The sequence below is a fragment of the Podarcis pityusensis genome (genome assembly GCF_964106645.2).
Source record: "Podarcis pityusensis genome assembly, chromosome: 8".
Lineage (NCBI taxonomy): Eukaryota > Metazoa > Chordata > Lepidosauria > Squamata > Lacertidae > Podarcis > Podarcis pityusensis.
In genome coordinates, this window is record NC_138033.1 from 49,483,733 (window position 1) to 49,511,563 (window position 27,831).

The following is a 27,831-nucleotide window of genomic DNA, read 5'->3' on the forward strand; positions in this document are numbered from 1 at the left end:
CTATTCATTTCTCGTCCTTTGGGGATGCAGTGAGCGTGGGAAGGTGGTTGCCTGGTAGGCAGGACTGGACTACCATGTAACAAGTGAAATTGCGTTGCAGGGGGTTGGACTAGATGACCCCGTGGGATCCCTTCCAACTCTACAGTTCTATGATTCTGTGAAACCATTCTGGGTTCGTGTTCTTCTGTTGACAAAGAGCAGCCAGCACATGACTTGGGATGTTGTGATGCCATTGTCAAATAGAAAAGGTTTTCAGATGGTTAGCCAAGAGCAGATCTTCCATTTTCAGAGACAATGGAAGTTGTGGTGCTAACATGTCACTCTGAGCCCTAAGAGGAAGGGCAGCCTGGTACAATAACCAGCCCTCACTCCCACTTGCACTGCTAGTGTTCTCCAACATGCTTGACCCACAGTTTGTGCTTCTACAACATACCCCAGCATTTCTGAACACTGATTGTCTGGGCTTTGCTATGCGAGTCTTAATCCTTGGCTGCTTGGCTCCCTGATGGACATCACCCTGACTCCTGTTTCCTAATTCCACCCTTCACACATCTCTTCCTATCCCTGAAATGCTGTACTTAAAATATCCCCAAATCTGCTTCCCAGCATCCCAAATGCAACACAAGAATCTGCCAATTAATCACACGTGCCCTAATTCTGTCCATGAGCAATCCCCTGTACAGAGAAGAGAGGAGCAGCTTTGGCTTCCCTTGGTGACTGTCCACTCCCCTGTATTCTCAAGGGGCTTTGTTGCATCATGAGCCACTGTCTCAGCTTGTCAGGTTTAGCAACAGGAGCATTCTGTTGCATTAGTGGAATGAAGAAAGTAGTAGTAGTAGTAATAATAATAATAATAATAATAATAATAATAATAATAATAATACCAGCACTTGGTAGAGAAACGCTTGTCCAGGACTCTCCTGGTCAGTCTGCCTTTGTCCTCAAGATGACCTCTGTGTGAGTCTCCCTGAGTTCCAAAGGCATGGAGGCCGCCGCAAAGCGACGGGTATATTATATTCTTTAATTACTGTTGCAATCATAACATTTAAACACTGTCAACGAGAGATAGCTCATAACCGCAGGCTAGAATCCTGCCACTTGGGGCTTGTAACTCAAACTGCAGGATTAATTTGATTAATTGATAGAATTATTTTCCAAACCACTCTTTTGTTTATGGCGGCTTTAAATGCTCACCGCCCGCACCCTCCCTGAGTGTTGCGAAGGAGAGATAAAGCCAGCTGAAAATAATTAGTATGGCTTAATTTAGGGAGGGGGGGGGGCGTGAGGAAATAACCTCAAAAAGAATTTTGTCAGGAAATTTACAGCGCCGCATATTTTGCAAGCGGGTGCCGGGAGGAAATATGACGGGCTTTAAAATGGAACTCTGGCGCCGCGTCTCTGATATATTTCACTGTGGATACAAAAGCATCAGGCAGAGGCATAGTTTGTACCTGCTTGTTCCAGATTTCTCCCTCCTCCAGATTAATAGCATTAAGTGCTTTTGAAAACAACAGGCTCCTGTGGAAGGAAGTCCTCCGGCAGGCTTAGAAACAGCCACTTCCAGGTGGCCAGTGACATTTGAAAGCAGCTGGGATCTCATGTTTCTTATCTTATCTGATTATTTTTTTTAAAAAGAAAAAAATATACTAGGAGAGTGGCAGCTCAAGCTGTCCTGTAAGCCACACCCAGCCAATGTTTCTTCTTCTCCCGACCGTTTGGGAGCACCAGCTGGGATTACTCAGCAACAAAGAGAAGGCACTCTGTGTGCGCTTTGGCGCACCCTCGGCTATTACTTCACATTTTCCCAAATGAAACAGGTTCTGGGGTTAAGCCCCGTCAAGTTAACCCTGCTGTTGTCTTCATGTTGTGTTTGCAGGGCTCCAGCAGGAAACAGGTGCTGGCCTAGATGAGTCCTTGCTCTGATCCAGCGTGGCTCATCTTTCAGTGGAGACTGGCCTCTTAGCCCTAACAGGGCCCTGCCCCACCAGCGTCAGGCTGCAAGTCAGCCAGCCTTCACTTTCCTACCTTCTTGCTTTCAATGAGTCCAGGCGGTGGCACTCCCTGTCCTACCTCCCCATTCTTAGTCTCACTGTTGCCCTTGTAGAACTCAGCAAAGAGGAGAAGGGTGGAGACAAATCCTGAAAGAGTTGGCTCTGCCTATCTTTGGCTCCCTGCCTTCTGCCCTACCAGTTGCCAAAACAGTTCTTATGAAGGGTCACAGGGAAATCTCAGCACCTATGAGCAGAAAACACCCTAGAGAGCCCTTGAGGAGACGCCCAGGAGAACCAGCCCATCTTTCATCTCATTGTTCTGTAGCTGTGCAGTTGAGAGACAACGTCCTGGCCCTTGTCACCAGCCGATGAACTCATGCTCAGGTTTCTTTCCCTGCCAAATCCTTTAATGCATAAAACCGAGTAATGGATAGGCAACGGTTAAGGGCACAGCAGGGGGGGTTGCATGGCTAAGCAGGAGCCAAGATGTTCTTTATTTCATAAAATGTATACAGCTCTTGATTGTTGTTTTTTTTAAATAAAAACAACAACAACATTCAAAAGCAGTTGACCAACAAGCTCTTCCTTTTGAAGAGTGGGGCAGACGTAGTGGTTAGAGTACCAGACTCTTACCTGGGAGACCACAGTTCAACACCCCTCTTAGCCATGAAGTCTACTTGGTGACATAGAGGGTACTTTACCTCATAGGGTTTCTGTGGGATTAAATGAGGTGGTGACAGAACCATGGATGCCATATTGAGCTCCTTGGTGGGTAAAGGTGAGCTATAAATACAATAAAATAATAAGCGACAGGCATCTCTTCTCTGGGTCAGCAAGTGGACACTTCTGGGAGTGGGCTGGGCCTGTGAGGTTTGTTCATAACAGCACCAATGTTTCTGTTTCCTTGGCGACAGGAGGTGCCAGCTCAGTATCCTGCTTACTCTCAGGCGCTTCCCATGGAGGAGGCTCCTTACCAACAGGAGTGATGGGGGAGCTGGCAGTAGTTGAGGCCTCCTATGAGGTGCCTGGCTAGAGGGGTCCAATGCCACAGGGTTGGGACACCTCTCTTGACACTTGAGCCTGCCTCTCTCTCCCCAGTTCCTGACGCTTGATCACTGGTCCCCTTCTCCAGCTCAGATATTTATTGGGTCCCATTTCACCTCCCTAAAACACTCTCCCAGGTCATTTAGCTCCACCTCTCTGATCTGCCCCACTCCGCCTTCCTTATGATCTGCCCATCCCCTCAGGACCCATAACATATCACACAGGTCTTGAAGCATGGTCTGGGGTTTGTCTTTTGAAGACAGGTGGAGCTCACAGGGCAGGCAGGGGAAGAAACCCAGTGAGACTGTGCAAGATGGTCTTCACCAACCTGCTGCCCTCCAGAAGTTTTGAACTACAGCTCCCATCAGCCCCAGCCAGCATGGCTATATGGTGCTGGGGCTGGTGGGAGCTGCAGTTCAAAGCAACATCCTTGCCATTGTCTTCCCTTCTGTGAGGGCCTTGAGCATGTCTGAAAGGCCAGGGAGGTTGCCAACCATCTCTTACAGGCCTCAGTAAGTCTGTAGTCTTTTTATTTGTATGCCACCGTTGGACCCCAAAAAGGCCCCGAGGCGGCTGACAAACAAAAAACAAATAAATGCAAATACTGTACAAAAATAATGCCAATGCAAACCATACAAGTAAGAAACATTCCCAACAAGGTCATGACATTTCCAAAGTAAAAACCCAATACAGCCATGTTCCTGCCAAAAGGACAAAGAAATAAAAATGTTAAGAGGACGAAAGTAAATACAGTACTTAAACAGCAGCTCTACCTCATAAAGATCCCAAGTGGGGTTGGGTGGAGCAATGCAGGTGGAAAAGGTTGTCCTTGATAGGTCCAGCACTCCCTCCTCTCTAGTAATGGCTGCCAAGCAGCAGCTGCTCCTTATAAGGTCGAAGGCAGGTGGAAATATTTGTCCCTTGATGGTTCCAGCAGTCTCTTCCCTGTAGTCTTGGATCTGAACACCAATGGGCCACTCTGTCCTGATGCTTGAGGGTGGCACCCGGCCACCATAGGAGGTAAGTGCTTTTGGAACTTATTTATTACTTTAAACAGCTGTGGGGAGCCTGTGTTGCTGGACCCACCCCCAACTTCCCTCTCCCCCAGCCAGCATAGCCAGCTATAGGGGATGATGGCTACTGCAGTCCAGCAACCACCCACTGGTTTAAAACCTATATATCGCCCTTTGCCCTTAGCCACAGTTTGCATTCACTGTAATCTGTGGTTAAGATTAGCTAAGGTTTAGAAACCAGCTACAAACCTTGGTTAATGAGCAACCTTTAACCATAGCAAAGAAGCCATAGTTAAACTGCTGGGTTGTGTTCACACATAATGCTAAGTCATAATTTAGTAAGCCATAGTTTAATAAACCACCATTTAATGTTAAGTCTGAACTGTGCCCCCATGTGCTTTAGAACATGTCCAGTCATACAAGGACTCCATTGCAGGCTGTAGAGCAAGGAATTCATGAATAAAAGTTTAAATAGTCTCTCTTGGACTATCTATCACACTGATTTGGGAAGGCTGGGCAATGCTAGCCACTTCCACGGAAGCAGCGCACAGGTTTGCATGGAGGCTTCCGTCCCTTACCCATGCTACTGCTAATATAGTTTTTGGCTCCTTTGACATTGCTTTGGTATGGCAGACAAGATGCTATTTCCAGACTGGGAGCTACTTAGCCTCCCTATTTTCTCTCTGTGTCATTTTTCTCCCCCTGGAAGATATTGATGATCTACGTCTTTTGCAGCTTGGCAGAAATCTGTTGGCGCATAATAAGGAGATTTGCAGGACCTCTGCCAGAGCAGGTGATCTGCCCAGATTGAGCTCTTGCCTGGGAAAAGAGGAAAGGAAAAGAAAGAGAGAGAGAAAGAAAGAAAAACCCCTGTCCATCAGTCAGACTCAGCTCCACAAAGCCCTCAAGTTTGCTGAGCCTTGCTTTATCACTGAGCATTTCGGGCGCTTTTGACACTTGGAAGATTGCAGGATGCCGCCGTAATTCCAACGAGGAAGGGAAAGCAGGATGGCTTTGAGCAGCTGCAGATTAACATGAGTTGCGCTGTGGGTATGCAATGGCCAGGGAGAGAGGAGGAGAGAGAGAAAGCGGGGAATAGGGCCAGGAAAGGAGAAATGGGTGGGGATTATTTGGGGTGATGGGGGAGCCACAGTGCAACTTGTATAGCAACCAGTGCTTTGCATGCAATAAAAAGGGAGCTGGCCTGGAGCTGAGCCTGACTAAAGATACCCTATCCAGATGATACAGGAGGCCAGAGCCCAAGCTGAGACCTCAGTGGTCTGGATCTGGCCCCTGGGCTGCAGGATCTAAGTGCATGCCCAAAATACAGAGCCTCACAACTGCACCCTGGGTTGATCAGATTGTTTGGCTTACAAATTGTTCAGGCCACCTTTAGTGATTTCAAATTATTGCATAAATACCACTTCCTGCCCCTGTTCAAGCATTACACTATCTAATAATACTGGGCAGTATCTAATGCTTGTCATACTTAGAGTAGACCCACTGAAATGGATGATTGTAACTAACTTGGGTGCATTGATTAAACTGAGTCTGCTCTGAGTGAAACTTCGCTTGATACAATCCATCATTATTATTACTATTATTATTATTATTATTATTATTATTATTATTACTATAACTACCAGTAGTAGTACATTTGTAACATTCTCCACATGCGTTATGTACAGTAGTTGTAATTCAAACAACAAACCTGTAAAGTAGGCCAAGTTCATTATCCTCCTGTATTGCAGATGGGGCCACTGAGGCTGAGAGGGACTTGCTTGCCTAAAGCCAACTAGTGAGTAGTTCAGGCTGGATTTTTGAAGCAAAGACTTCCTGCATTCCTATCTTTTAGCCACTGCACCAACAATGAGGAACCTGTAGTCCTTCATCAGCCCCAGGTAGCATGGCCAGTGGCTGGGGTGCCAGGAGTTGTAACCCAGCAAAGGAGAGTTCTGGGCTCTCTTTCTCTGCTTTGCAATTTCCCAGCGCACTAGCAGTTGTGATGCATGGATTTTCACCCCAAAAGCCTCCAGCATGGAGAGAGAATGATGCCATTGCATCAGCCTTTTTCACACTGGTGTCCTCCAGAGGTTTGATACTGCACTTCCCAGAAGTGCTGCTTGCTGGGGATGATTGGAGTTGTATTCCAAAGCCACCAGTTTGGGGGGGTTTTCAGCGAGAACTCAGTTCCGTCACCTCTCCGGTGGGCGCCATTGCCAGGTGGGCACCATAAGAGGACAAAGGAGGCATTCATGGAGATTTCCAGCACCTCTTTTTCTAAAAAAAAATAGTGCTGGAAGGCTGCATTAAATTATAGCTCAATCCTCTAGGCTCCTGTAGCTGTGCCATCTTCAGTTGAAACCTGTTGTATTGCAATACCTTCTTGGTGTTGGGGCCCCATCTTTTGAGACTCTCCCTCCTCCACTGCTCTGATATATGGCTGGCACCTACTTTATTTTCATTTTTTACATCAGCTGAAGACCTGGTACTTTGCCCCAAAGCTAGAATTTCCTGGTTTCCAGATCATTCGCTTAGCTACTGTACCAATAATGGGGGTCCTGTGTCCCTCCTGGTGTTGCAGGGATGTAATTTGCCCAGACTTTTAGTGGATTCTGATGTCAGGTTAGCTACAATTATCTGCTCTACTTTTTAAACAACTGTTATTATGCATGTTAGATTTGTTTTACTTGCAACCCTCTTTGGAACTGCATTTGGAATGAAGAGCAGGTAAAAAATATGCTTTGATTGAAATATTAATTTAAATAAATGCAATGCTATAAAGAGGCACCTTATACCAAGTCATGCAATTGCCTACTTGAATGAGCAGTGTGTCCATGGTCTTAGCTAGAAAAGGGCCTTTTCTAGGCTGGCACCTTCCCAGTAGCTCAGAGGTAGAGAATCTGCTTTGCATGCAGAAGGTCCTATGTTCAATCCCCAGCATCTCCAGGTAGGGCTGAGAGAGACTCCCTTTCTGAAACCCTGGAAAACTGCTGCCAGCCAGTGTAGGTAATAATGAGTTAGATGGATCAATGGTAATGCATGTTTCCTATGTTCAATGGTGCAGGATCCACACATTCCCAAACACGGACTTGCCGTGGTCTTATGTTGCATTTTTAAATGTATGGTACATGTACCATGGGATGTGGATGGCGCTGTGGGTTAAACCACAGAGCCTAGGACTTGCCGATCAGAAGGTCAGCAGTTCAAATCCCTGTGACGGGGTGTTGCTCAGTCCTTCTCCTGCCAACCTAGCAGTTCGAAAGCACGAAGTGCAAGTAGATAAATAGGTACCACTCTGGCGGGAAGGTAAAATGGTGTTTCCGTGCACTGCTCTGGTTTGCCAGAAGTGGCTTAGTCATGCTGGCCACATGACCTGGAAGCTATATGCCGGCTCCCTCGGCCAATAAAGCGAGATGAGCGCCGCAACCCCAGAATTGGTCATGACTGGACCTAATGGTCCGGGGTCCCTTTACCTTTACATGTGCCATATATTAAAAAGAAAAGTCATGTGGGAAGAGGCCCAGAACCGCCCTGTGATCATTGGATTTAATAAATAATAATAATAACTTTATTTCCCCAGAACTCTGCACATCATTGTCTTCAAACAGTGTAAGAGTCTCTGCCCCAAGAGCTTACAATCTGATTTCCCCCCACATAGGGGAATAATGATAGAAATGGGCAGAAGGGGGCAATGAGGGTAACCTGGGAGGAATCCGTAACTTTCAAGTGTTCAAATGAAATAATAAACAAATAGCCAGCCTCAAAGGCAGGTTCCTGAGAAATCACACACTGAGACCTAACCAGTAGGTGGCAGACTAAACTCCTTAACTCCTAACCATTTCCCATCCCATCCTTCCTTTTAAAAACAAGCAAACCCATGAAACTTTAATAAAAATTTATTGGAGGTGTTTCAAGTATCCTAAACAGCAGCCACACACCTCTGGGTTTCAGAGTCTGTGACTTCCAGAGTAAAGAGATGAACTTGAGAACCCCTCTTTGTAAATTCAGAACTGAATTTGGGCACCTTGTACTATTCTGCTTATTTTGTATATTTACTTAGAAGATTTGGCCCAGCTCTAGGGGGCACATGTGTGGGCTCTCTGGATTTCTTCCACTGACCAGTGTGCAGGTAAAGCCCGCCCCCCTCCAATTTTATGGCAATAATTAATAAAGGAATAAATTCACTATTTCCACATACATTATTTCAGTAGGCCTTGTAATGTGTTAATTAATTAATTATATATTTTATGAGTCTGATTTCTGCACTCCAGTGCCTCAAAGTGATGTACACAGTAAAAATAAAATATCCAAAGGCATTAGAATTGGATAAAGCCAGCAAAAAAACTACAACTAAAACACGCATCTGACAATACATTTGAAAGGAACAAGTCCTACCTACCCCACTTAACGGAGGGGTGGCTATATTATTCCATAGTTATTAGAACTGGCTTGTCGGGTAGGCTTTATTCTTCTTCTTCTTCATCATCATTATCGTGTGTTCATTATTACTTAGTGAACCTTTTGCATCCTTAAGTGATTTTCTGGCCAGACTCCCTATGTCATTTAAAAAAAAAAAAAAAATCTAATGAAACCTCATCTAGCCCAGTGTTATTCAAGGCTGGGTCCCAGATGTTGTTGGACTATAACTCCCATCATCCCTGATCACTGGCTAAGTTAGTTAGGGAATATGAGAGTTGGTAGTCCAACAACAACTGGGGACCCAAGGTTGAATAACACTGTTCTAGACCACAGTTCTTCAACCCTGGGTCCCCAGATGTTGTTGGGCTACAGCTACCATCATCTCCAGCCGGCTTGGTCCCTTTCCTCAGCCAATGGTCAGGGATGATGGGAGTTGTAGTCCAACAGGATCTGAGGATCCAAGGTGGAAGACCTGTGCTGTAGATACCAAGCAAGGGTGTAGACACATACCACATAGCTTCTCTAAGCATATAGCCCTGATCACATGGCAAGTGCCTGAGTGGTTGAAGTCAGCCCTGTTATGTCCTAAGATATCCGGCCAAATGGTGTGTGTGTGTGTGTGTGTGTGTGTGTGTGTGTGTGTGTTTTGTAGCAGGGCATTCCATCAGAGCATCTCTGGCTTCCAGCTGCCCTTTCCTCTATCTCCCCCCCCCCTTCCATTTCCCCTTAGCCTTTGGAGCCTTGCATTCCTCTGCTCAGCTGCTCCTTGCCACCTCCAGCTTCCCCCACCCCCAAGGCACCTTCTCTCTGCGTTGCTTCTAATATCGCCCCTGATTAATTGGCACTAATACAAATGTACACAGCTCCATAAAAAGATGTCACTTTGCACACAATGGGAGTCGCACATTATCTCTCCACTGCAGGCATGTAATTCAGTCCGCGGGAAAACATTCTATTTATTCTGGGGCGTTATGACAATCTCTCTGCAAACACAACTCAAGCAGGGACACACACACACTCTTTCACATGCCTGCACACACACACACACACACACACACACACACACACATGACAGAGCTACACTAAGTCACTTAAAAAGTGCCATTAGTAGCGGGAGGAAGAACATTCAGCCCCACCAGAGATCAGAAGTGCACCACATCCTAGGGATTAAAAGAGAAACCAAATGGAGCAAACAGCCCTGTGGTGATCATGGGCTTTTGCTGCTAGAAGCTCTGCACAGCAGTTGTTTAAAAGGAGGTGAGTGTGTGGGACTCATGATGGAAGGGTAAGGGTTCTCCTTGCATCAGAACAGTAGAGTCCTCTCCAACAGTGTAGTGGCAAATTCGGGCAAGCCACGCCCCACCACCACACCCCCTTCTAAGATTATACAATACATTCAAAATAATACAATAATAATTATTAGGGATGCATTGAGACGATCGATGCAGATCTTCACGTGTTGCCTTTCAGCTAGATCTACTATTTTCTGTGCATGTTGTTGTTTAGTCGTCTTAGTCGTGTTTGACTCTCTGTGACCCCATGAACCAGAGCATGCCTTGGAAACTCTCACTTTCTTCTCAAAGCTTCTCCTTTTTTATGTCCATGGAGTTTTCTTGGCAAAATACTGGAGTGGTTTGCCAGTTCCTTCTCCAGGTAGATCACATTTAGTCTAAACTCTCCACTATGACCTGTCCATCTTGGGTGGCCCTGGATGGCATAGCTCATGGCTTCTCTGAGTTATTCAAGCCCCTTCGCCACATCAAGGCAGTGATCCATGAAGGGGTCTGTGCATGTACCTGGGCAAATGCTTTGATTGCTTCCCCCTCCTCCATGAATTTGTTTAATCCTCTTTTAAAGCCATCCAAGTTGTTGGCCATGACTGTATTACTGTGGGAGCGGATTCCATAGAGAGCACAGTGCCTTGAGCTAACCTATGGTCTGACTTGCAGGATTTTCTACCTCATATCACACATTCTTGAAGCATAGTGGTACATCCAAGTGTTTGCTTTCCAGGGATGTCCCTGATTTAGAGAAGCCGTCCCGGTTTCTGATTTGATCTTGGAATGTCCCACTTTTCCTTAGGATGTCCCTATTATCGTTGGAAGGGTGTATGGAGTTATCCGCCCCCCGAGCCGCCTGAAGACAATCCTGTATAGGGAAGGATTTTTTTTTAATGTTTAACGTTTTATTATGTTGTTATATATTTTGGAAGCTGCCCAGAGTGGCTGGGGCAACCCAGTAAAATGATTGTTATGGAATGGGACGTCCTTATTTTCATCAGAGAAATGTTGGAGGGTATGCAACTCAATAATGTCCTCCTTTCCCTGCTGTGCAACTCCCCAAACAGGATACAGACCTGAAGCACTAGAATCTGGTCCAAAGTTCTATGCCAGTTTGTGCTTTTCTGTCCCTTCCAAAATGGTGGCCATTGGTTTGTCTGTTTTCTTTTCACAGCACAAGGAGCTTCTTTTGAGATAACAGCTGCTAAAGAGGCCTACAGACTGTCATTTCTTTCCAGGAGTGATTCAATTGCATACCAGAGATTTAGATTTGTGCAATTAAACTTGCTTCAAGGGCTCTGCCACCCTAAATGCAACAAATATACAGTACTTTTTATATATATTTTTTTAAAAAACTTTTTGTGGTTAGGAAAATGGCAGGGAAATGCACCGAGAAGTGTGAGATGAATATATGATTCATGAGAAGGCACAGAAACAAATCAGGATGAGTGCTCATTGCCCCACAGTGTCCCCACAAACAAATCAGAGTGAGTGCTCAGTAAAGGCTAAGCGTTGTCTAACCCAGGCATAGGCAAACTCCGGCCCTCTAGATGTTTGGGACTACATTTCCCATCGTCCCTGACCACTGGTCCTCTTAGCTAGGGATGATGGGAATTGTAGTCCCAAACATCTGGCAGGCCGGAGTTTGCCTATGCCTGATCTAACCTGTGCATAAGCTTTGTGCAATCAAATCAGGATGAGTGTGTAATGAACAGGTCATCTGGAAGGGCCCTAAGAGACCGTGGACCTCAAAGAAATCAAACCTTCTCCACTGTGCTTAGTTAGGCTCTCAGGGCAGGACTTTGGGGCAGAAGTCCAGTGCTCTACGTAGCAGAAAGACTCCTGGACACAGCAGGGCTGACTTCCCACCTGTTGAAGGCATACCCTGCAACATTTCTCTGATGAAAACAGGGACACCCTATTCCATAATAATAATAATAATAATAATAATAATAATAATAAAAAATTAACTATTCTGTGGGTAGCTCAATGTCAGAGCATCTTTGCATGCAGTAAGGTCACGGGTTCAATCAGCAATGGCATCACCAGGTATGACTGGGAAAGACCCCTGCCTGAAATGCTTGAGAGCCAGTCCGTGGAGGCAACACTGAGCTAGTTAATGGTCTGACTTAGTGTAAGGCAGCTGCTATCTATGTTCCAGGTTTGAGGTCCAGCTGCCTGTCTGTTTACAGAGGGGGAGCGGGCAACATCCTGTCCTTTGCCTCGGACAGCAAAATGTCTTGTGCCACCTCTGGCCTCAATGCTCCTGAAAGGAAACTGTATGGACCATCCCCCCTTCTCCCTCTTAAATCTTCTTGGTGCAGGAGGGTGGCGAGACTCCCCAGCAGCCTGAGAGCTGGCTCCATTTTGCGGCCTCCTAGCTGCTCCTCTGTTCCTTTTCTCAAGGAAGACGCTCGCCTCCGCAAACGTGCAAGGTGTTCAAGTAAATAATGCTCCGCTCATCTGCATTTATTTATTTATTATGATAAAATGATGGGAAATTTATATGCAAATAGGCCGCAGCCCCTGGGGTTCTGGCACAACGCCAAGGCAGCCTGCCTCTCTCCCACCACCTGTCATTCTAGGATTTTTTAAACCTTTGCTGCATTAGCAAGATTCCAGCCTCATCCAAGAGAGACGAAAGCACACACAGAGAAAGAATATCTGCATTTCATTTACCCCTCAAAAACTACCACTGGTCCCTATAACATGAGGTCCTAGTCAAGGCAGGGCTATAGCTCCCTAGGAGAGCACCTGTTTTCAGCCCTTTGAATCCAGAAGGTCCCAGATTCAGTCCCCGGCATCTCCAACCATAAAAGATCAGGTGATGGGGAAGGCATATGAATCTAGCCAGCTGCCTTATACTAGGTCCTTGAAACCAGTATTGGCTCTGTGGCTTAGCAGCAGCTCTCCAGGTTTTCAGGCATGGGACATTCCCAGCCTTACCTGTAGCTGCTGGGAAGTAGACCTTCTGCATGGAAAGAAGATGCTCCTCCCCCTGGAGAGAGACAGATTGTTGGAATGGACAGTACTGGGCTAGGTGGAATAATAGCTTGATACAGTAAAGGTCTGGGATGTTCCTTAGGCTTTTGAGTGGTGGTGGTGGTGGCGGCGGCAGCAGCAGCAGCAGCAGCAGCAACAACAGGGGTGTTACCAGTTTGAAAATGAAAGGATGGTCTGGTATTTGAGGCCTGGAAGCCATTGCCACCAAATGTGGAAAGGGGCTTTGCTTTCCACCATGAGACACCTCTTTCACGTTGCTGCACTTCTCTGCTGGAAACTTTCCCCCTGGTTCCTAACTTAATTTATGTCAAAATCCTCCCTGCATAGCTTGACCTCTTTCCTGGAGTCATGTGGTGCTTAAAACTCATTATTCCTCCATTGAAACAAGAAGTTAATTAAAAACCCTTTATATGCTTAAAAAAAGTTTTGATGAGTTGTCAGCAGTCTTGCCTTGCTGGACTAGAGATAGCACAACATGCAAAAGTTTAGCAGGCGATCAGGAGATGCCTGCATTTCCCGTCGCTTTGCAAGAGGAGTGCCGAGGGCGCAGCGTGCAAAGCCATTTTTGCAGCTGCCATCAGCAACATGGGCCTATCTCCAGCAATGCAGATCTCTCAGCTTCTTGCCGTTGGGTGAAGAGCTCTGCTCTCCTCTTCTTCTGAGGTGCAAACTTCCCAGAGTGCAAAGTTTTTATTTCTGCATCTTTTAGGGTTTTGGAAAGCCAGAAAAACAAACCAAAAATCTCATATCAGGCAGGGTAGCCAAATAGGGTTGTTATGGTTGGATTGCAGTATCCATCAGCCCCAGCCAACAGATACAATGGTCAGGAATGAAGGTGTTGTAGCCCAGCAAGGTCCCGGGGGGCACCACGTTGGCTATCCCTGTGTTACGTGTGAGCCCACTTTCCATACCGTTTGCACCTGCAGATGTTTCAGGGTGGACATACTGCTTCATTTTTATGCATGTCCCAGAACTTGTTGCTGAAATCCTGTAACTTTATTACTACAAATGTCCCAGGAGGTGTTTTTTTTTTTCTTGTTGGGGGGGGGGGTTGTCCCTCTTTCATTGCACTATAGCACAAGAGTGCCCCTCCAAATGGCAAAAATGTGGTAGCATTGGGGAAGCACTGCAGAATGACTCATAAAGCAGAATGATGTGTGGATGGTCCTGTATAAATCCCTTGCTAATGCACTGTTATTGTGTCAATGACGTTGCAGAATACATCCATTAAGAAGCACCAACCTGGAAGGGCCCTCTTAAGTCATTGCTGAGCTTAGCCCCCCAAACACCCATTGTTGCCTGCTTCTTCCAGCTCTCAGAGAAGGAGAGCGGAGTGCTGGCTGGTTTAATTTGCACGCCAGCTACCCAGAACCATCTCCAGTCCAACCCACAGCTATGATTTCAGAGCAGTTTGGCTTCCCAGCTCTGGAAGCAGGTTGTTTTCTTGGCATTGCCTGGAGTTATCCTTCTGTTGCATTATTGCCCTTCTGCGTGCATTGGGTGTCAACAGAAGGCTGCAGGGAAATAAAATGTCACACCCCACCATAAGGAAGAACGTGATTGTTCAGTGTGTCGATCTGATTGGCAGGAGTTGAGCAGGTTTAGGGTTAACTTTAAAATCTTATATGTAACAGAAACAGCAAGTGTAATTTACTGAATTTGGGATTCACCCCAAAGGTTTGAAAGCACCTGTCATTTTAAATCAACATGCTCTTCTTTCTTTCTTTAAGCGCTGTTTTGCTTGTATGCTACACATGCCAGGTGGCTTGGGAAGCATGTTAAATGAAGCTCAAATTATTTACATTGAACTGATTCCACCTAGGCTCTTGTGATGCCCAATTGCACTTTGGTTGCTAGGCAAAGGCTTTCCCAACAGATTAAGGTGGTGGGTGCACAGTGCCCTGTGGTAACTCATAGTATGCAAAGTCTGTGGGTTTGGGAGCAAGCCTGTCTACTGAAATGATCCTTCCTAGCAGCATATACCCATTACATGGGTGGAAGCAGAAAGGGAAGCCCTGTTACTCCAAAGGGATCCATATAAGTGGTGCTCTGTTTATGCTTCATGAGTCTATTGTGATGGGAGGAGCCATAGCTGAGTGCTGGGGCTTCTACTTTGCATGAAGAAGGTCGTAGGTTCAATCCCCAACATCTCCAGGCAGGGGTCCTCTCTAAAACTTCAGAGAGATAGGTAGGGATGTTAGGGATTGAACCTTGAACCTTCTGCATCCCAAGCAGATGCTCTAGCACTGAGCTTTGGCCCTTCTCCTAAGCCATCCCAGTATAAATGCAGAATGGGAAAGATATGTCATTGAGAGTATTGAGGGAAGAGGAAGGTCTTCAGCAGGAGTCCCCATTCCACACACCCGGACCATGCAAAGCTGGTAATAGGCCCAGACCCCATTGTAGGCCCCATTGTAGGCCCATGCCAATTACGCCCACCCAGCCACCCCATTGTTTTGCCACACACTTACCAGTTTTCTGTTTGGAGGGTGGCTTCCTCTCTGGTGGTCTTCCTGATTGTGGCATGCCTTCCCCATCTGGCAAAAACCTCATCATCCTTCCTGCACCAGGCAAAGTTGTTTTGATTCTCTCTGGTATTTGGACAGTGCTAATGGTCTGACCTACGACATGTTTATATTTTAATGCTTGTGCAATTGTAGTTGATACTTGTAAACCACTTAGAAGCATGAATTGGAATACAAAAGAGGGAGGTATGAGGAGGTCCGGGAAATAAGTAAATGTAAAAGTTGTGATGAAAAGATGGAATTGTTTTTAACTGTTTTTTCTTTTTTCTTTTTGTATTTTGTATGGTGTATTTTTTTTATTTTATTTTTTATTTCTTTTTTTTTACTAAGATGTCTCTTTTCATGTGAAACTTCAATAAATATCATTTTTTTTTTAAAAAAAGTAAACCACTTAGAAGCCTATTTTGGCGTTAGGCAGTAAATAGTAATAATTTATTAAATCTCTATACAGCCCTTCATCTGAAGATCACAGGGCACTGTACAAATAATAATAATAATAATAATAATAATAATAATTCCATAAAAAAATCTTCTGGTTTTATGTATGTGCTGAATATGTTTTCCCAAACTGCTCTATAAGAAAGAGAAATGTTCATTCTAAATGGTCAGTGAGGGAACTCTGATGAGGAAGACGGAGAAGTGAGTTAGAGAAGAGCTAGGGCGGTTTGCTTTGGTGCATTTCCATTTTGATTCAGGTTGTTCCTCCTCCCCCTTCTTTGGTCCCATCTCTAACACCCACATTCTTCTTCCCTTGGGTTAACTCAGAGTAACACAGCTTGGCAGGCTTGGATTTCTTCACCTGTCCTCATCCTGCCAGACGCCTGCTTTGAGATGTATTATTAATACTGATATTTTGCAGAAGCTGCCTGCACACTTTTGTTTTCTTAAGTCAATGAGGACTAGAAAGCTGCTATTTAAACTTCTGTGGGTTTTGTATCAACAGGCTAGATTTTAGCATGTGAAAGGGCAATCAGGAGTTCTGTGGAGTCCTAAGTGCATTTGAGCTTGACAGAATATGACTCATTATGATGATTCCGGAATTTCTGGCAATTTTATGATGTCCTTGGGTGGGGTGGGATGACAGATTTTATTTTGGAAGCAGGTGACTTCCTTCCTGAAATCTCCTGGGCAGTTCATCAGGGCCATGGGAACATTTGCCAGGAGGCATTGCTCCATCTGTCCCTGCTTGGCTCTCAGGGGGCACCATTTTTTGCTTGCAGTTGTTGTTTGCTGCTGTTGTAGCTTTTCAAATCACATTTCGTGCTCTTTGAATTTGCCTGCACGAGGCAACTGGGTCACACCCAGCTCTGTTTATTTATAACAGCATCCAGGCCATCTTTAGGTCTCGTAACTGGACTTATTAAGAGTTTCTTGACGTTCCTTGCAGAGATGGAGCAAATGAGGGCTGAGGTGAAGTCCCCAGATAGAAAACAGCTTAACAGGGAACATGATCCCCAGTGTCTCTAGGTAGGGCTGGGGAAAGTTCCTGAGGCCCTAGGGAGCCCCTGCCAGTCAGTGTAGGCAATCCTGAGCTAGATGGACCAATGGACAGCATAATGCAGCTTCCTATGTTTATATCCAGAGCACCAGTTTCTTCAACATATAGCTCAATATTTTTTTTAGCAAGAGAGACCTTTGGAGATTGGGCAATGTTGTATTAATTCAGATCTGTTTCTTACACAACACTTGTTCCTGTCTCCTATTTACAGCTGCAACCTTTAATTCATCACTTTAATTGGGGATCAGGCAACACCTTTCTAAGTAATGTTAATATGTATTCAAACCCATAGCTGGGTTGCCAGACCTCTAGGTCTGACCCAAAGTTCCCAGACTGTGCATGCAGCTTGCAGGCTTCAGTCTGGCTGAAAATTATAGCATAAACACTCAGGCAGGGGGTTGCCCTCTCCCTCCCCTCCCTCCCTCCCCTCTCCCAATTAACCTCCATCTCCAGGAACTTCCCCCATGACATCGCCAGGGGCCACCCTTAGGTCTGAATTTGGGCCCTGGAATATCAGTGTCTGAGGTGCTCCTGACCTTGCAGCCCTCTGCATAGCAGGTTCCCATCTTCTTTCCTAGGATTAAGGGTATGTGTGGGGCTGTCAACTGAATTAACAGTTCATCAAGAGATTCAGAACCTGTGGCTTGAATCAGGAGGGTAAAGTGTTTAAAATAAGTAATGCCACACTACAGGTGGTGACCAGTGGGGTGTATGCACTGGGAAGGGGTGGGAATAGAGGCCTCCTTTTGTCCTGTTCTTCTTTGAGAAGGGGTGTGCACAAAATTATGCCTTGTTCCATTTCCTTTAGGGAGAACAGAAAGGAGGAATGTGTTGCGAAGAGCTGCACTTCCACAATTTATCTGCCCCATAAACTTGTTTTCAAGAGCAAGGCTTTTGATTCCACTTTTTTATTCTTTAAATGATTTTTATTTAAACATTTATTCCAGGTTAAATTCTACAAAAAACAAAATAACAGCAATAAAAGCACTCTGGCAGAGAATGGGGGTGGGAAATACGGAAAACAAAGGAATATGTAGAGGAAAGGAAGGAGGAAAAAGTCTATTAAACATCACAAACCAAAAAATGATCACACTGTGAATTAAAATTATACCATTCTCTAAGAGATTTTAGGGCAGATGTGGGGAATTTTTGGCCCTCCAGATGTTGCTGAATTATAATTCCAAGCATCCCTAGCTTATTGACCATGCTTGCTGGGGCTGATGGGAGTTGTAGTTCAGTAACATCTGGAGGACCAGAGGTTCCCCACAACTGTTTTAGAGAGGACATTTTTACTGATAATTTCATTGGAGGTTTCTTGTAAACCATTTTGAGGTTTTATTACAATCAAGGGGTGTATTAATCTTCTCAAACAAATTTGGCTCTATGGAATCAACACTGGAATGAACAGGTACAGAGCTGCCTTGTGGGTACTCCTCAGCTGCCAACGGTTGTTGGAGCTCCAGGTAACTTCAATGGCAAAGTGTTTGCTCAGCTATACTTGGCTCACCAGCTAAGGCCATTCCCATATTGGGACAGACTGGTTTCTGTAATACGTCAATTTCAATGTGTCTACTGTGGGTACAATTTAGTTGGATACAAGGGGGGATTATTTGTTTTTGTTGCTTGCTTCAAAACTATAGTGAATTGTTTTACTCATTTGCAAATGCATGGAATTTAATCAATGGACTAAAGCATGATTAATCATGTAATGCACAGGTGGGCAACCTGACACCTCCCTGAAGCTGCCCCTTCCCTTCCATCCTATCAGCGTCCCTTCTTGCACATTTCCTCATTTTCCCTGGCTTTTAAAACATGCCCCCCCCCACACTTTCTGTGCAGATCTCATACACACAGTATTTCTTTGAGAGTAACTCATCAAACCCAGAGAGGCTCAATTCTGAGTTGACCTGCACAGGAAGGGGAATTCTCATCTCAGCTAACTGTGGAACAGCTGAAGTGGGACCCTCAGTTAATATGGAATTACTACTTGTTTGCTTTGACTGTGTACCCCCAGTCAGCATGTGACGCCAGAAGGAATGCAACCCTCCACGGAAAGAGGTTCCCCATTCTTGGACTAGTATTTATTTTTTAAAAATGGTGAAAGGGTTATAGACTGTGGCATTACTTGTTGGGGCGCCAGTGTGGTTTAGTGGTTAGACTGTCGGACTAGGATGTGGGTCATATCCCATCTGCCTACAAAGCTCGGCCACCATTTCTTAGCCTAGCTAGCCTACCTCACAGGGTTGGTGTGAGGATAAAAGGCTTCGGGTGGGGAGAAAAACCATGGAAGCCAATTCTAATCTCCGCGGAGGAAAGGCAAGATATAGAAGGCGAGCAATGAATTAATCAGATGGATTGAATCACCGCGGAGGCTATGTCATTCGGGTCCTCACCTCTCCCCAATCCCTAATTTACTCTCCGCGCGGCTGTAGCTCCGCCCACTCCCCCTTCTTGCATCCACCTTATCCGGTGGGCGTGGCTAGGATCCGAGCGGCTGCCCTATGAGCGGCTGCGCCTGGGCCCTGCTCGCCCCGAGACCACGCCCCTTTGGAACGTTCGGCGGTTTTGATACATTTTCAGGTTCCATTGAGAAAAAAACAGACACGCGCGCAGAAGCCCCCGTAGAAATCTTGCAGAACGGGAGCCGGGAGGAGGAAGAAAGAGAGCGAGAGAGCGGCGCTGCGGGAAGGAAGCCGGAGCCCGCCGAGTGCCGGATCGTCAGCGGGGGACGCCGTCGCTGGCGGCGGCGGGAAGCACCAGAAGACGACGCGGAGGAGAGCGACGGAGGCGCCAGCGCCGGGCGAGCAGCCCTTCTCCTCCTCCTCCTCCCGGCCAGCTCGCCCTGCTTGCCCGCCGCCCAGCCCTGGGAGCGCCGGGTGGGCATGAGAGCCGCGAGCCGGCCGCCCCCCGCCAACCTGCCTCTGCAGCCGCCGCCAGAGGAAGACGAAGCCGCCGCCGCCGCCCCGCGATGTCCAGGAGGAAGCAGAGCAAGCCCCGGCAGATCAAACGTGAGCAGCGCCGCCTCCCCGACAACTTTGCTGTCCGCCCGCTCCCCTCCCCCGTACACCCCGTTCTTTGCCGCTTCCCGCCCGCCCGGGCTCGGAGTAACGTCCCCCCCCGCTAATTTCTTCGTTATTTGCTTTTCTGTGTCTGTCCCCACCCCCATGGCCAATTCATCTAAAGTTAGTGATCGCGGTTCCCCCCCGCGCCTTCCCAATTTCCAGATGTACTCAGAGTTGGTGCTTGGAGACTTCTTCCTCTCCCCCCCCCCGCCAAACTCTGAAGGGTTCTCCTTCCCCGGAGGTTTTCTCCCTCCACCCTTATGGTATATCTGACTGGGAAATACTCCTGCTTTGCGCCGCGCTTAGACACCCCCCCCTCGCCGCCGCCAATTATCCAGGAGTGACAAGGCGTGTGTCTGTGGGGCGGCGGGGGGGGGGGGCTTTCTGTCCCCGACCCTTTCGACGCGGGGCTAATTGCCAGGGACCGTCCTGTTTTCTCCACTTCCACGCTTCCACCACTTTGATCTTTGCCTTTTCCCGAAGGCTTCGGGTCAGTTTCACGTCCCACTTCCATGCAACTCCTGGATCGGGTCCTCCCCGCTCCATCCCCCTCCCAATAGTCTTCCTTGCTGGTTTAGGTTTTAGGTCAATCCTAAGAGTCTCCGGGCGGGAGGGGGGGGGATTACGCGATCCCATTCTAGTCCCTTCCCCGCTGCTCAACCGCCTGCCTTTTACTTGACCCTCGTGGGAACGAACTTGGCAATCTGCGGGGGGGGGGGATGAGGCGTCAATTTGACAGCTGCCCTGTAGATGGAGGCGGGGGGGGGGCGGCGGCGGCGTTGTCTCTCCTTGTTTGTCCCGGATAAGAGGAATTGCTACCACCCCACCCTCGCTAGCAATGCTTCTTATTTACACAATGACCATTCTTGGAAGCTCCCCCCAGCGCCTCCTCAGAAAGCGCCAGCCTGCAAGCCAGACGACCCGGTGAGGGTCTTTCTCGGGGTCCGCGGCGGCAGAAGTCCCCCCTTTTGGGGGTTGGCGGCGCGATGTCCTTTGCCCCCCGATCTTCCTGCTCCATCCCCGCCCCCTCCTTTCCTCCTTCCCTGGTGCGATCGCCAGGCCGATAGAGCCGCCCCTGATGAGAGCCGAGATAAAGGCTTTAAAATATTCCTTTCTGCAAGTCCCGTCCTGATAAGATCGCCCTGTCGGGATGGGCTGAAATTGCGATCTTATCTCGCGCTTGACTCACTCCCATCTCCTCTTGCATTAGGAAGCCTCATCTTGAGGGACTTTTGCAAATGTTGGCGGTGCGTGTTTTTAAAGGGGAGGGGGCTTGGGAAGAGGGTCTTCCTTAGGGAATTTCTTGGAGGGGAGAGAAAGCTGAGTGACTCAGACCCTGGTTAGGTTTTAGCTATCTGTTCCTGGGACATTTGGTGCCTTAAAAACACCTGCCTCTGAGTGTCTGCAGAGTGCGTTCTGGTACTCATCATTTATATCCTGATGAGCTTGTTGTCCCTGGAGGAGGAATAACAGAAAAAGGAAGTGAGAAGATTATATCTTCTGAATTAGGTGGGTGTAGACTTGTGAGTTTCACAGCACTCTTCATCAAGGAAAATGCTTTCGCATGTGCATCATTGAGGCATTGAGATTTGTATTTGTGGCCTTTGGAGGTGTGGACAGTTGAAGTGCATGCTGTGGACGTGTTGCTCGTTGAAGAAGAACCCTCTGTATTTGATAGTGTCCGATACAGAGAATTGTGTTGCTGGAAATCACTGGAAGTGAGGCCCCTGTGAGAATGTATCCATATGCAAGGTACAGGAGCAAGCTCACTGCTGATAATGGGTTCCCAACCAGGTGAAGAGTTATGTGAAAGTTGGAAGCTTGCATAGGCCATGCTTGGACCAATCATGGGCGTTTTCCCTATTTTACATCTCCAACTTGGTCATTTCTTAGTAACTATTCCTGCATCTGGAGAAAAGGAAATAGTTTTGGTTTCACTTGACTATTTTTTAAAAAAAATAAAGTTTGTTTTAAAGTACATGTTACAAAATCCCAACTCTCCCCCACTTTTGTTTTCTCTTTTTTGCAGTTGTTATATATTGGAAATTAATAAAAATGTATTTTTTAAAAGGTATATTTTAATACTCTGCTAGGTTGTGGGAAGGGCCATCAAACCATAGAGATGTAGAGAGCTAGAAGGGACCCCTCAAAGGTCATCTGGTCCAAACAGTCTCAACACACACTGTCCCCCATCCAGTTTGAAACCATACTGGACCCTGCTTAGTTTTGCAAATATGCCAGCAGTTTTTATTGCTGAACCACCAGGGGGTGCTTTCAAGGTTCCAGGTCCAATCCCTGGCACCCCCTGCCTGAAACCCTGGTGAGCTGCTGCCAGTCAGAGTAGACAGTACTGAGTGAATTGGACCAATGTTCTGCTTTTGGATGAAGCGCCTTCCTATGTCCCATTCCCACAAGTTCTCCTTATGATTCTTTCTCCTCCTTGCACTTGTGCTGCTGGTTATCTTGTCCTCCCTGATGCTTCTGCTCCACATATCCATAACCCAATTAAGTTTTGGTAATCCTTGATGATTTCCATATCCGGGAACATCAATGTTCGGCACCACCGTCTCTGCAAGTTTAACTCTCCTGGGCGTTCATATTGGTGTCTCTGGATTAAACAGTTCTCTTGAGGTTCTCAAACTGATCAGTCAAAGGTGGTCTGGATTCAGGTCAGCCATCTAGGAAAGTGATTGTTTGTTTTGTTTGGGGGGGGCATGGGGGATTTTAATATCAACTACTGGAACATTCCCACTGGCAGGTTTGACTGCTTTTTTTCTGCTCCCTTCCTTCCTGAACAGATCTTAGCCGCTGATAAGGCAGAGAGAGGGAGAGAGATGTGTGTGTGGATAGGGGAAGCAGGGCCCCATGTGATAATATTGCTTTATCTTCCCCTGGAAATAATTGCTATACTAAGCTGCATCTACCTGTTTGCCTGCCTGAGGTGATTCCTTTTACTGATAAGAACAAAGCAAACTTTTTTTTTTAGGGTGATAGTTACCCCTGCACACACCCCTGCAATTTCCATTCAGTTTTCTGAATATCCAACTTCTTCCTTGCATCACAACAACTTTTTTTTTTGCTTTAGCCACTCCCCTTGTTTGTGGGGGCAGGACTTTCATGCCATCAGCTACTTCATTATTTTGGATGTCTTCTATTTGGGGAAAAAAGCCATAGCTCAATGGGAGAGCATCTGCTTTGCATGCAGAAAGTCCCAGGTTCGCTCCCCTTCCTAGCATCTCCAGGTATAGGGATGAGAGGGACTAGTGCCTGAAACCCTGGAGAGCTGCTGGCAGTCAGTGTAGACTGTATTGAGCTTGGTGGGGCAACACGTTCCTATACAATAATAAGTTTGTAACAATCTGAGATCCTGCTGGGTTGAAAAGTGGGTACTAAACCTCTTATACAAGGGGAATTGGCTCATTTTGACAGATTTCCACCCATTGCAGTGGAAAACCAATGTGAGGAATTTCCTGTGTTCAATATGAGCTAAACTCGCCCCCCCCCATGCCTCCCCTGCCCCAGTTCTTTAATTTCCCCAGGTTTCAGTCCAGGAACATATGAAACAATAATGAGTTATTTTGCGCACATGCAGAGTGCATCTTTCCCTTGAAATATTTGGGATTAGGCATATGAGCTCCTAGTTAGAAGAAATGGGTTGCAGGTGGGATTATATCTGGAGTGCTTGAAGAGAATGGGAGGGAGGCTAAGCCCCAGGGGTTTCTGCGATGATGTTTTTGGCATTCAGCTGTGCTGTGCGAAATGCTCCCAGATTCCCTCAAATGATCCCGTGACGTGCGTAATCTGTACACGAAGAGTGAAGTTCACGAGGGGGTTGAGGGGCTGGTCACGTTCGTCCATTTCTTTTTGTGTAACTGGAGGATTTGTGGGTCTGTGTGAATTATCCGGTGTTGGGTGCGGACCTTTAAAACAAGAAGAAGAAGAAGGGAAACTTCTTAATGACAGGCAGGCTGGGGGACTGCAAGGAAGGCCAAGTGCTGCTTCAGTTGTGGGCTTAGGAAAGGCGCAAAGTGATCTGCCTGCTTCTTTTCTTTGGCCGAGGAAAGTGGCGCCATCCAGGACTGCAGGCCTCTTAGCTGCCCCGGCACATGCCTAGCAGAGATCCTGTGGCTTCCATCTTCCAGAAGATGCTGTTTGTTTGGGTGGTGTGTCTTCCTCTCTCTCCCCCCCCCTTTTCTCCTTTCAACTTTCCACCCTGTTTTGTCTTGCCAGGAGTTGTTAGGTCTTTCTGAGCTGCTGTTGTGCATTAATTTCCAGCTCCTTTCTTGTCACCCCCGTGCGCTGTTCTCCGCTTAATAAGGAGCCAAAGGTGATCCGAAGATGGATTGGGATGTTTGCAGGGATGGGCAGCTCTGTGAATACATTAAGCTGACTTGCACTTGAAAGCTCCAGGCTGCTGCTGCGGCTCCTCCTCCGGTTTCTTCAGAGATGCAAAGGGATGATAAAGTGGAGGATGTTGATGGGAGGCCAGATAGAGATGGCCAGAACTGATGAAGGGGTTGGAGATGGCAGATAGGCACCCTTTATTGTCCCCACCCCACCCTCCGTTGGCATGAAAATGGCAGTCAACAAGTACACAGGGCAGTGAAATACGTGGGTGTTTAGAAAAATTGTTCTTTTTGTTACTTTGCTTTCTCTCAAGGGGGAGAAAAGTATGCATGAGTTAAGGCTCTTGTAACTGAGCTGCAGAACTTTCCCCCCCTTTTTCTTTAAGTAGATGTCAGATCATCTCTGCCTTCCTGATTCATATCTGCTGACTTGAGTTTGCTTCACTGCTTCTTGGCTCCATTTCTATTCTCAGTCTCCCCACTCCCCCCAATGCCTGATGTGAAATGCAGATAAATTTGAAAGAAGGGGGGATCTACGAGGGGGCGGAAGCCTGGGAGATTGACAGAAAGTGATTAGATGAAGATGAGACCCTGGATTGTATTTAACCAGCTAGTTGGTGTAAGTTGTTATTATTATTACTATGATAATGAATTACTTCTCAAGCCACAGATATGCTGCCGTTTGTTTGCATTTTTTAAATAGGAGAAATACTATACTAGTGGTTCCCAAATATGTTGGGTCCTCTACCCTATTAAAAACATTATTCAAAATAGCAATTTGCCCTCCCCACTAAGGAAGATGATAACACACTAAAATTCATTAATTGCACTTTTATTCAAAATTCAGTTATAAAACTATTTGGTTTAATTCAACCAAATTGATGAACTTGGTCCAGTGATGCCAGATTTCAAATTCTGATAGTCGTTTACACCTCCAGACCCCCTCTTAGTGCCCCCTAGGTAATTTCAATGCCCCCCAGGGGCTTGTACCACTCACTTTTGGCTTTGCCACAGGCGACACTTTGCCTGCAGGTCATCTCCAGGAGGACCGGGAGCGAACCCCACCTGAAGCCCTGGGGAGCCACTCCTAGTCAATGTGCCATGGGGAAGTCAAACATTTAAAGTACACAATTTCATTCCAAAGACTCCTGGGAATTGTAGTTTACAGAGCTACAGTTCCCAGCATCTTAACAAACTGAAGTTCCTGGGATTCCTGGGGGGGGGGGCAGAATTCATTTGCGTAGGATGTGCTTTCAATGTATGTTGTGGATCTGCCCCTATAGATGGCCCAGTGGTCCGACTCGTTCTAAGGCACCTTTCTAGGAAGATGTCAGTCAATCAACCTGGTGGGCTTGTAGGAGTCTGTTCTCCTTCTGTCCCGTCCTGCGGGGATGTGCGTGCCTTCCGAAGCACCACAGCAGTTACTAGCCATGACTGTTCACTACAGAGGTGACTAAGAAAGTTGTCCCTTACCACTGGCGGTATGAAGGTCACTCTGATTTCCACTGCAGTTTAACCACATCTATCGTTTATGGTTTGTTTATTTTGGGGCCACCCCTCAGCTGAAGTGCTTGTGAAGTGAGGGCAGTGCACAATAAAAATGATAAAACAATAAGAAGTAAAAGGGCAACCTGAGAAGGGCCCAGCCTTGGAACCAGAGCATTTTCTTTCTTGTAGCTCTCAAGAAGAGGAGCCTTCCTGGACCAGACCAAAGACCTGTGTAGTGTAGCCTCCCATTTCCCAGGAGTAGCCAAGGTGATGCTCCCAACCAGGTGCCAAGAAGCCCTGTTCCTCCTCAGCAAGAGGCATTGAAAAGCATACTTACTCTGATCTTGGAGTTAGAGTATAGCCTTCATGGCTGCAAGCTATCAGTAGCCTTACTCTTCACAAATCTGTCCCAACCCTGTCTTAAATTGGTGGCCATCGCTGCATTTCACAGTTACGAATTACAATGATGTGCTGTCTAAAGGAACACTTCCCTTTGTCTGCTCCACATCGCTCACCACCCAGCGTCAAATCCAAACAGCGGTAAAAGGTCGGCAGAGCGGTTTGAAAGCCAGCTTAGGTTATGTGCTGGCCTAAGAAAAACTACTTTGGAAAGAAAATCGTATCACGGCTGATGCCAGGCAGACCCTCTACCCTTATACTGCTCCCCTAGCTCACTGTGGCCTAGTAGGGTTGGGGAAGCTTTGACCCTACAGCGTCAGTTGGATTCCATCTTCCTTCAGCACCAGGCAGCATGGACAGTGGTCAGGGATGATGGGAGTTGTAGTCCAGTGACATCTGGAAGGCTGCAGGTTACCCAGCCCATGCTGCACTGGCTGGCAGAAGACCCATGGCTGGCAGAGGGATTATGCCCCTGAATACCAGTTTGCTGGGAGTTGCAGGTGGGCAGGGTGCTGTTGTGCTCAAGTCCAACTTTCAGGCTTCCCACAGGCATGTGATTGACCCCTCTGAGAACAGGATGCTGGGCGGGTCACTGGCCTGATCCAGCAAGCTCATCTTCTTTTCTTAAGGAACTTCTAACTAGTATTTGCTGAATGTCAAGAGGTACTATTCCCCCCCTTATTTTTCCTCTGAAAAATATTTCGTAAGCTATTGTTCCATTATTGAAATGTTGCAGTCTGATGAGCAGAATCCTTTTGGGAGAGATGTCGTGGCTTTTGAGAGACAAGTCCCTCCAGCTGAGGGCTGGGAGGCTTGGCTGCTGCAATAATTAGGACTTGGTAGATCCCATTTCCTGGACCCTTTTTATTTTTTAATGCCACTTTTCTGCCACAAAGGCCTTTTGAATAGTTCACCGTCTAAAGTTTAAATGTTTGTGAAGGGTTTGTTTAGAGCTCTTGCTTTGTATGCTGAAAGGCTCAGTGTCCAACGCCAGGAATCTCTGGTGAAAGAGGATTCTTGTGGCAGACTCCCTAATAAAAAGGCCCAGACTGTGGCAAAGGATAATGTCACTGTGGCAGCAGCTTCTTTTCAGACCTGCTTTTGTACGTCATGTGTACATATGGTGATACACTTCCTGAATTATCCTGGGTTCATAGCATTTAGGACAGCCTCCCCCAGCTTAGTGCCCTCCAGACCTTTTGGAGAGTTTGGGCTTTCAGCTGGCATTTGGTTGGCCACTGTGAGAACAGGGTGATTGATGGATTAGGTGGGTCTTGGGTCTGATCCAGCAGGGCTCCTGTTATGTTCTTACAACCACAACTTCCATCATCCCTGACCATTGGCCATGCAGGCTGGGGTGGATTTAGGCTGTTAAAAGTGAAGATGCAGGGCCTTCCACATGGCCCAGAACAAACTGGAGAAGATCAAAAGGAATTGGTGTGATGTGAGCACCTGGGGGAAGTTAACAGCCTCATTCCAGACCAGCTTCTCACCTGTTTCCAGTGACAAGCCTTGTGTGTGTGGCACATGGCAATGCTCAGGTTGAGAGGCACCCAAAGCATGGTAGACTGTACCTTTGTCAAAAAAGAAGTCCTCCATCGTACAGTGCATAATTAATTTGATAGGTTAGGTACATCAAGATGGCATTAAAAGGGATCGGACAAATTTATGGAGGAGGAAAGGGGCCATTGATGGCTACCAGTCATGGCAGTATGGAACCTCCAGGTGCAAAGGTAGTCTATCTCTAAACACCAGCTGTG

At 46.8% G+C, this 27,831-nt stretch overlaps 1 protein-coding gene across 4 annotated transcripts in view; it reads left to right on the forward strand.

Moving 5' to 3' along the window:
* The first annotated feature begins 19,362 nt into the window (after nt 1–19,362).
* The window catches only part of ZFPM1 (zinc finger protein, FOG family member 1), a 112,477-nt gene continuing 104,008 nt past the window's right edge, over nt 19,363–27,831 (forward strand). For 2 of the 4 annotated variants that reach the window (XM_081017755.1, XM_081017758.1), the window contains exon 1: nt 19,363–19,784. In XM_081017755.1, coding sequence (XP_080873881.1) covers nt 19,745–19,784 — 40 coding nt within the window. In that variant the 5' untranslated portion in view covers nt 19,363–19,744. Of the gene's footprint in view, nt 19,785–22,488; nt 22,508–27,831 lie in introns of those variants that run through there. The other 2 variants (XM_081017754.1, XM_081017757.1) reach the window with 2 other exon arrangements.